Source organism: Pygocentrus nattereri, chromosome 2 (genome assembly GCF_015220715.1).
Source record: "Pygocentrus nattereri isolate fPygNat1 chromosome 2, fPygNat1.pri, whole genome shotgun sequence".
In the NCBI taxonomy this organism is placed as follows: Eukaryota; Metazoa; Chordata; class Actinopteri; order Characiformes; family Serrasalmidae; genus Pygocentrus; species Pygocentrus nattereri.
This window is the reverse complement of record NC_051212.1, coordinates 14,673,194-14,682,667: the sequence shown is the minus strand read 5'-3', so window position 1 is coordinate 14,682,667 and position 9,474 is coordinate 14,673,194. Positions and strand designations below refer to the sequence as shown.

The following is a 9,474-nucleotide window of genomic DNA, read 5'->3' as shown; positions in this document are numbered from 1 at the left end:
TTTTTTTTAATGTGCTTTAAATGTGCAGAACTTTGTTCTCTGTAGAGGATGTTAACTTATTTTTAACTTTCATCATCAAAGCATAATTCGCATTTGACTGTATCCTCTCTCTCTCTATCTCTCTCTCTCCTCTCTCTCTCCTCTGCTCTCTCTCTCTCTCTCTCTCTCTCTCTCTACTGATGTACAGAATTGTGCAAACCTTAGGCCCCTGAATTATAAAATATATTTGAAATGCTATTTAATTGGGCAGTAAGCATTCATTTACTCAGAAAAGCCTCATAACAAGAACCAATAATGTTAATACAATAAGAAGTCATTTATGTCTGATTGTGTTTTTATTTAACCATTTCCAAACTTCTCCAAACAAACCTACGCGCTGGCTGGAGGACGTAAGGCAAACCGTTGTGTATAATGCACCAAATACTTTTTTTAAAACAAAGATTTCTTGTATTGAATTAATGTTTATTTGTATTTATTCTAATGTTACCTGCTGTTTCATAAGCAAAACCACAGCTACTGCCCAAATGAATGTAATGGTTTAAATAGGTTGCTTTAGGTGCATAAAACTTTGGGACAGTATTAAATAAAGAGGGTAAGGCAGGTGTAAACCTCACAACACACGGGTAACAGAGTTTCAGAGATGAGCCAAAATAAAAGATACGGTTTATCTTTCTGAGCAATTTTTTTTCCAATTATCTAATTATCTAGTTATTTAAATTGTTCTTGTTTGGTTTTTTGCAAACAGCTGAAACGTATTTTTTTCTAATAAACCTAATTTGTAAAGGGGCTGAATAATAATAATCATTTTGATTGTGATTGTACATGCAGTCTGTTTATATTTCATATTTACCACTATATCATGTCAACATTACATTAAAACATGTGTAGCTTCACTGGTGGTTTAGGACAGAACATTAAACTGTTGTAATTCTGACCGCTGGTTCCCGTCACCACCACTGTAAAGACATAATAAGTGATTAAGTTTTTCTCTAATGCATCATTCCACATCAAAACATTCTGACTCTGTTCACATCTGAATGACTAAATTACGCCAGAATCAGAATAATATAAAAATATATAGTATAATTCTCCTTTTAGGCAGCGAGTCAGTCAAACCAAAACTAGCCATGAGACACTTTATACATTCCTATTCACACAGCAGGCTTGATCTGAAGTTCCCACACAGCCTTAATAAAACTTTTAAATGTTAAAGGTGAACTGATCATGAAGCTCTGTATATTAAACCTCTGCTGTCTGCATCCAGGTTATAGTCCATGTTTAGCACCAGATCAGTAGCAGAAAGTTTTCTACTCACCAGTGACGTTTATCCAGAGAGCATCACTGTAGTGAGTGTAGTAGACTGGGGTTCCTCTCCCAGCTCTGCACCAGTACTGTCCTCCATCAGAGACGCTGACTGAGCTGATGGTGTAGGAGTGTGTTTCAGTCTTGGTCTCATTCTCAGGGCTCTGTGTGTGTTTGGACCAGTAAAACCTCCATCCAGCAGACTGATCCAGCTTACAGTACAGAACCACTGGATTTCCTATCAGTGCAGCTCCTTTATGGCTTGATGTGAGTTCAGGTTTAGGTTTTTCTGCTGTTGGAGATGAAGCACACAGTTCAGACTAAACTCCCACCCTAAACACTCAATTTATCTACCAAACAAATCAGTTTGTTGTCACAAATCCACTTTTCCCAGAGTTCAGTTAAAGATTGAAACCCCATGCTAAAGTAACACACAGAAAGCTTTAAGAACAGAAAAATGTCCAAACCTCTGACAGAAGCCACTAAACACACCTTACATATAAAAATACAGACAGCCCTGAAGGGGAAGACGACAAAAAGAGAGTTGCTGAAGTTTCATCCACAGTTTTTCTACTTCTGAGGTGCACTAGACAGGTAAGGTATGATAAAGAACTGGCTAACACGTTTAACCAGCAGCAGCAGCTGTTTTTTCCCTTACCCATCAGGAATCAAGGGAAATAGTTTTCACCAGGTCTCTGAAAGGTGAGGGGAAAAACAGCCACGCCCTGCTGATCAAAGCTGGTCTATAGTGCTGATTGTAGCCACAGTTGTAGCTCACAGTGATTTCTTTCACTTAGTCCTCAAAAGAGGAAGAGGAAAAAACGCGGCTCCCCTGCTGGCCAAAGATAGCATAGCATGCTAAGTGTTAGCTAATATTTTATTATACTGTTCTGAGTTTTTAGGTTTTTGAGATTGTAGAAAAACATTCGGCTGTTTTTGGTTTGTGTGATGGACCTGCGACCTGTCCAGGGCGTATCCTGCCTTCCACCCGATGACAGCAGGTAAAGGCTCCAGATACCAGGGTGTTTGGCAGGTGGTCAGTCGTTCAGGAGGAAGATTCAATATGAAGTTTAAAATATTCAGATGCACCTCTGAGGCTTGTTGACCTGTTTCATCGACTCGTCTTCAACTCCTCATGTACTGTCGCTCTTCACAACCACACATGCTGCGTTTTAGCGATGCACAAAGTGGTCGTGTAACCTGTAAATTAAGGATGTATATCTTCACCACTAAGGTCGATTCGATACACATCTCGATACACTGCTACCGATACGATATAACTGCGATACTCTGAAACCCCTTGTCGATACGATGCGATACAAATCACTCCTGTTCACGATATGATGCGATTCAAAAATGATTAGATAACGATATGACTTAATTATATGAGGATTCGGTTTGATAAGTGATCATTCGATACAGTTAGTTGAGGTTTGGGGATGTATTGGCCTGACCCATCAGTTTTCTTAACTCAATAGCACAACTCTACTTTACTCTCTAACAATTTAATGGATGTATGCATCTGGTTGTTTTCAATGGAGCAAAACCAATACATAATATAAAAAAATGCATAATTCAGTATATTCAGACAGAGCATTAATTTATTCAACTGAATTATTCAGTTATATTCTCCATCTATATTTATACAAAACGTATAAAACATAAGATGAACAGTTTTTAAAAGTACTGTATTAACAATGTGCACAGTGAAAATTATGATCTGCAACACATACTAAGACTACTAGACTGAACTGCTACACAAGGTTTCAGATAGTTGACTGAGTAGGGCGCGTTTTGCCTAAAGAAACTTGCGATAGGCCCGTCACCTCCTTTGCTACTGCTCAGTGTGGCTCAGTGTGGCTCAGTGTGGCTCGTGTTTCAGCAGGATCCGAGGAAAACGAGGGGGTCGCGGCCGCAGAGACGTCCACACCGGGCCGTCTTTCATGTGTGTCGCCAGGTTCGTTGTGCTACTAACGTATTTGATAGCCCCACGGCATTGTTTGCAGATGGCGTGCGTCTTGTCAAGTTGACCACCTCGCTTAAAAAACCCGAGATATTGCCACACGTTTGATCTGTGTGTCTTTGTCGTTGCTAATGCTCTCGTTTCCCTCCAGCTTTGCTGTGTACGTCTGCGTGCTTGCGTCAGTGCCTGAGGACACGAGGGTGCATTTCTGTTGCCTCGAAAAAAAAAGAAATTAATAAAAATAAAAAATATGTTGCCTCTGAAAATACGTTAGAATAAGGAATAGATAGTGGAAAACACAACACCAGATTGAACCTTGGTATGTGCCGAAGCAGAAAGGCTAGAGGAGATGCACCGCAGATTAAACCCGATGCACGTTGAATCTACCGGTGCAGTCGAATCGCAGACATGTGTGCCGAGTCACCGCTGTGAATCGGTGAATCTCCCCATCCCTACTGTAAATGCATTCGCCCTCCAGTTTAGTGGGGAAATCAATGTGTTAAAAGTAAGAGTCTCTCTCTTTGAGAAAACAGTTCCTGGCGTATTTTGTTAAGCGTTGGTTGCCATAGTAACTGGTGCCCATTTCCCGACAGCATGGGCTCATTATAAGACATTGAGTAGCTCAGAATCCGACTCAGCGCGGTAGAAGCTGGTCGCTCAGCTCAGAAGCAGCTGCATCTACTAGTAGCCACACGGGGCTGGACTGGGACAAAAAATCGGCCCTGGCATTTTTGGTTTAGACCGGCCCTCATAATTAGCAGAGCACAGCCGACTTGTACTTTACGGGTACTTGTACTTGTGGGGTTACAGAGAAGAGCGACATGGAAAAAAAACTAAATGAATTAAAACATTATTGGTTAAAGTCACTGGATTCAGTCTTAGCATTATCATATCACAATCACTAATAATATTCTTACCATGTCAATATCCAAAACACTGAATACCAAATATCTCTTTAATCATGGCAACTTAAAAAACTACTTCTCCGCTCCTCCTTTCTGCCGCTTCTGCTTCTCCACGCTGCCTCTCCTAACGCGCTCAACACTGAACGCAGCGGGAGTTACAGCGGACCACGCAGAGAGGGGGTGGGGCCGCTTTCGTCCTATATCCTGATTGGTCCACTGTCTATATTGAAGATGGGCCAATGGGCCGCCCCCTCTAAATTGTGGGCCGGGAAGAAAAAAAACCCAACAGCTTCTGCCCCTGAGGACTGTCGGCCCCTGAGGACTGTCGACCCACCGGGAAAATGCCCGGTACGCCAGATTAACAGTCCTGCCCTGCCTGCATCTACTAGTGGCCACATAGCTACTAGCTGCACTGAAGTCCTCCATTTGCTTCGAGTGTGTGCTTGACTTCTCTGTTGCGATAGGCTGTGGCTGCTCTGAGAAAAGGGGTGCTGGAGGAACTGAAGGCCCATTTCAGGCGCTGGACTTCATCACTGCTCATGCCCGAGTGAGAGAAGCTGGGTTTGGTTATTTTTGCTGGACTGCAGGTGGGGCCAGAGATTTGCACTTTTTTTGTTTGGGTACCCAAAACTATAGAACTTTTTACGCTCTAAATTTTTGGAGATTTTCTTTTTCTGGGACTAAATGGGCACATTCCCCCCACACACACACACACACACACACACACACAAAGGACAGAAAACATTGCGGTTGAAGTTTCTTTCTGGATTATTTCAGGGAAGTGATTTGAAGTTCACTAATGCATCTGTTTCAGAGGACAATTGTAGTGTATCACAAATCACTATGAACGTGTTCTCTTATTTTATTTATTTATTTATTTATTTTGTTGTCTTTTACTGAAATGAGAATTCTTTTGTCGTAGAAGCAGACAAGTACATTCCTGTTCAAGAGAATATATATTTCTGAACATATGATGGTATACAGCTATCAGAACCAGTAAATTAAATTTCCTTCTTTAAAATCTCCACTTGTTTCTTTACTGGGTTACATAGGAGGAAAAAAATAGCGCCCCCACAGGGCCAGGAGCGTATTTTAAACTGCTAGAATAAAAAGACAAATTTGGCAGAACGTTCTGTGAAAGTATAAGGGTCTTACAGGGCACATGTTGCACAGCCATGGATTTGTGTGCAAAATATGATTTTGACCCTGAGTGCACTGCATCTTGAAAAGAGTAGGTCAGGAAGTTACCTTAGCCGAGGTACAAAGAGCATTTGATACTCTTGACAGTGTAATAAACATACAGCGTCTTGATGGGACATTGGCAGACAGTGTTTTATGCCAGTTTGAGGAGAGTATTACTCCACTTCTTTTGGATAAAGAGCTGACTCACTATGGGAAGGGTCCCTGTTGGCAGGTAGTTCAGCTAGATGAGTATAGCCCAACTACTATTTCAGAAGAACCCCCACCTGATGTAACTGGCGCTAAAGCTATAGTGCGAGTAACTGATGACATGACTATTAACTTTAAAGACCAATTAGATGAGTTGGCTAAACTCTACAATGTCAGTCCAGTAGCGTTAAATCGCCATGCTTTGGGTCAGCTTAGAGAGAGCAGTCAACAAAACCCAGTTACCTCTACTCCGGCCTGTAAACGTTCAGAATCACCTACTTCAGTAACCTTTGGGGCTGTGGACACTACCGAGATGGATTCAAGTATTGCCCAAGTGCACACCACAAGCACCACCACAGCATTCCCTGTTCCTACAGATGTCCAGCGTGTGATAGTAGAGCATGTTGTCAAACATGGACCAAAAGTGCAAACTCGTACTCCTTGGAAATTAAGGGTATTCTCTGGCACCTTGCCCAAACCCCCTAATGAGGTAACCTTTAACATATGGCGTTTACATTCTAGACAAGTCCTGAGTGATGCCAGCCTTTCTGAAAGTCACAAACGCCAAATAATACTTGACAGTCTGCTCTCCCCTGCACTGAGTGTAGCATTGTGCATTGGTGAAAATGCAGCTCCTAAAGCCTCTTCAAGAGTTGGAGAATGTCTATGGGAGTGTTACAGGAGGGGAGGAGTTGTATATTCAGTTTTTGGAGACACATCAAAACCAGGGAGAGAAGGCCTCTGACTATCTCTGCAGACTTCATTCCCTTTTGCAAGATGTTGTAGAGCATGAAGGTCTTGCAGGTGAAAATGCTGACGAGCAGTTATTGCCCTTTTCAGAACTTCTTCTAAAAATAAGAACTCATGAACAGGTTACAGTCACACTAGAGATGCAGGCAGAAATAAATAGTGCTATACACTCTCAGTGGTACGACACTGTCACTGGGCAGGACCCTTTTTCTCACTGTGGTGGGACCCTCAGGGGTACATCTCAGGAGCTTAGTCAGGGAACATAACTGAACCATAATCCACTGAAATTATATTTTCTAAGTTGTACTGACTCCACACTCCCCGCCTCGCCTGCAGGCTTTTCATTTTAGTGTTCTGTTTTAAAACATTGGTTTATAAAAAGGTACAAATATCTACTTTTCCACTAGGAAAAACATATTTAAGGTACACAGTTGAACCTTCAAGCCGCTGTTGCACCTTTGAGGATACACTTACATTATTTGTCCCTTGAAGAACGAATCATGTACCTGCATGGTGCCTTTATTTCTAACAGTGTACAGAACCTTTTAAAAAGGGTTCTATATAGCACCAAAAAATTCTTCTATTGTTACAAGCTAAAGAACCCCTTTTGCTACTATATAGAACCCTTTTCAAAAAGAGTTCTTGGAGTGTTCATGGTTCTACACAGTACCATTTTCTTAACTAAAGAACCCTTATGTAGGTCAACTTGGTAGATACAGTTTCCAAATGCGCTGCGTCCTGCTGAGTCACATCAGGCCTTAGTCTATTGCTAACAGCAGTGCAGACATCACCTCCCTAATCCACCACTTCTACCTTACAGTGGTAAACAACAGCAACCAAACAGAAGACAGGATTCACACAAACACAGCCAACACTTCACTGACCAACAGCACCTTCACTATAAAGCCGCTCACTACAGACACAGCTTCTGCCCAGTGAACACCACATGATTGTGACTTTAAGTCATCAAAGTATAACTTAGCTGTATAAGCAGTTTAGGGTAAGTTAGATGTTTGCTTTGGGATTTTGGTCCTTTAGCTTTTGTAGCTAAGTAAAGACCAACTTAACTACCAAATTCATAAAGAACTGACAATTATGACGTTATGAAAATTTGGTATTTTATCTTTGGATGTGTAGAGATCGACATACTCTCCTCTACCGGGGACGGGATCTTACATTTACTCTGAACTCCAGGTCTTTAACCATAGCTGGAGCTACAAATTCAAACACTGATAATGGCCTGAAGCAAAGGCAGTTAGCAACGGTTACTAAGCAGTGATGGCTGGCTGAGGGAGGGCTGAGGACATGAGGCAGAGCTGGGGGCTATAACGATTTGATTGGCGATAATTTGGTGACGGCACTCACAGGAACTCAAATTTGACAATCTGAGCAAATGCAGATTAATTTAACATTCTGTCCTGTTTGATTGTGATCAGTCATCGTGGTGCTGTGGTGGTCGTTGCTGCTGTAAAGACGAACACAGGCTGTGGCGATAAACTCACTTGCACAGAAGCAGCTGCTGTAAGTGATGAAGAGACTGACTCAAAGTGTGAGCTGCTGGTACTTTCACTGTTGAGTTCTGACCTTTTCTGTGTCTTTTGGAAGAAATAAGCAGTGATCTGTGTTTAAACAGCTTATTAAAGTAATCCACTGCAGCATCTCACAATAGTAGTGAATATATATTTAGTGTATGACTGAAGATCAACACTTTAGGGAGGCAGTTAGTGTTTTGATTGAGTTCTCTAGCAGGACTGATCCTGTATCAGCAGTCTCACTGCGCTCTCATTAATAACTGTGTAGGTACACAAATTAATTATACGTGTGCTCGCATCTTTTTAGAGATGAAAAAGAGTTATGAAAGGGTTGTTTAATGAAATGTATACCATTTATATATAAAGGCAAATCAACATTTTCAGGTGGTCCTGAAGAGGCCGAACAATTTTAAAGGTGTACTTTATGTTTTGAAACATCTTTTTGTTTCCCACTTTTCCTCGTATAGCATCTACATTAATGCCCTTGGCTGATTCTCTATTATTAGGGCCATGCAATACAGCTTGTTGTTTTTTCACAGTTTCATTTTGGCAGACTTTTTGTATTGCTTTGCTCAGAGTTAAATCAGGATCTAGCTGCAGAAGCTCCGACAATCTGTGGCCTCTGATTCCCACAACAATTCTATCCCTGATTAGCTCTTCTTTCAGTGTGCCAAAGTTACAGTGCTCTGTGAGCTTATGTACTGCTGTGATAAATGCCTCTGCACTTTCACCCTCTTCTTGGCATCTGCGACTGAACTGGGCTCTCTCGAGTATGACATTATGTCTACCTACACAGTGCTGCTCAAATGCTTGTACAACTGTGTGATATTTCTTTTTATTCTGAGTCACTCAGTGGCAGCACTGCTATGATATCGTCTGCTTCATCTCCCATAGCGTAAAGTAAGGAGTTGACCTGATAGTCCTCTGGTTTTGTGCTCAGTCCTGATGCTAGACGAAAGCGTTCAAACCGCCTAATCCATCTTGGCCACTCAGCAGTGTTGGAGAAGTCGAAGGGCTCTGGGTGTGTTATCTGTACTGCTGCAACCGCCATTTGTTCAGTTCTGTGTGTTAGGAGCCAAATCAGAGGAGGAAAACACACTGGCTGCCTGTGTGAAGCTGCACTGCTCTCCCCGAGTTTCGCGCGCACTTCCCTTAGTCTCCTCAATTCCCCTTCGAGCCACAGCTTGACTCCACTCACTGTACACATGAAGTGGTAAATATACATGGCATTCACTAAACTGCCCGCTTCTGACACCATGTATAAATATATCTTACATTAGCTAACACAGAGACAAGACCAGCCACACCGCTTGAAGTCCATTCCTCTTTTTCTTTTATTTCTTTTCTCTCCCCGTACACAGCATTCTGGGTAACGTAGTTCCCACCAGTACTATAATAATCCGGACTGTCCTTTTCCTCTTTGGCCTGGACGACACGACGTCCATGATTTCCAAAAACTATCTGAAATGTGGACTCATCAGACCACAGGACACTTTTCCACTTTGCGTCAGTCCATCTCAGATGAGCTCGGGCCCAGAGAAGCCGGCGCCGTTTCTGGGTATTGTTGATATCTGACTTTCGCTTTGCATGGCAGAGTTTTAACTTGCACTTGTAGATGGAGCAACGAACTGAG

At 42.1% G+C, this 9,474-nt stretch overlaps 2 protein-coding genes across 4 annotated transcripts in view; one reads left to right on the top strand and one right to left on the bottom strand.

Moving 5' to 3' along the window:
• Positions 1–9,474, top strand: part of LOC108415343 (carcinoembryonic antigen-related cell adhesion molecule 5-like) — a 653,433-nt gene that overhangs the window by 411,150 nt on the left and 232,809 nt on the right. The gene's annotated exons all lie outside the window — the stretch shown is intronic.
• The window catches only part of LOC119266009 (leukocyte immunoglobulin-like receptor subfamily A member 3), a 105,582-nt gene continuing 97,353 nt past the window's right edge, over positions 1,246–9,474 (bottom strand). For 2 of the 3 annotated variants that reach the window (XM_037547457.1, XM_037547463.1), the window contains one exon: positions 1,246–1,594. In XM_037547457.1, coding sequence (XP_037403354.1) covers positions 1,308–1,594 — 287 coding nt within the window. In that variant the 3' untranslated portion in view covers positions 1,246–1,307. The remainder of the gene's footprint in view (positions 1,595–9,474) is intronic. The other variant, XM_037547467.1, reaches the window with a different exon arrangement.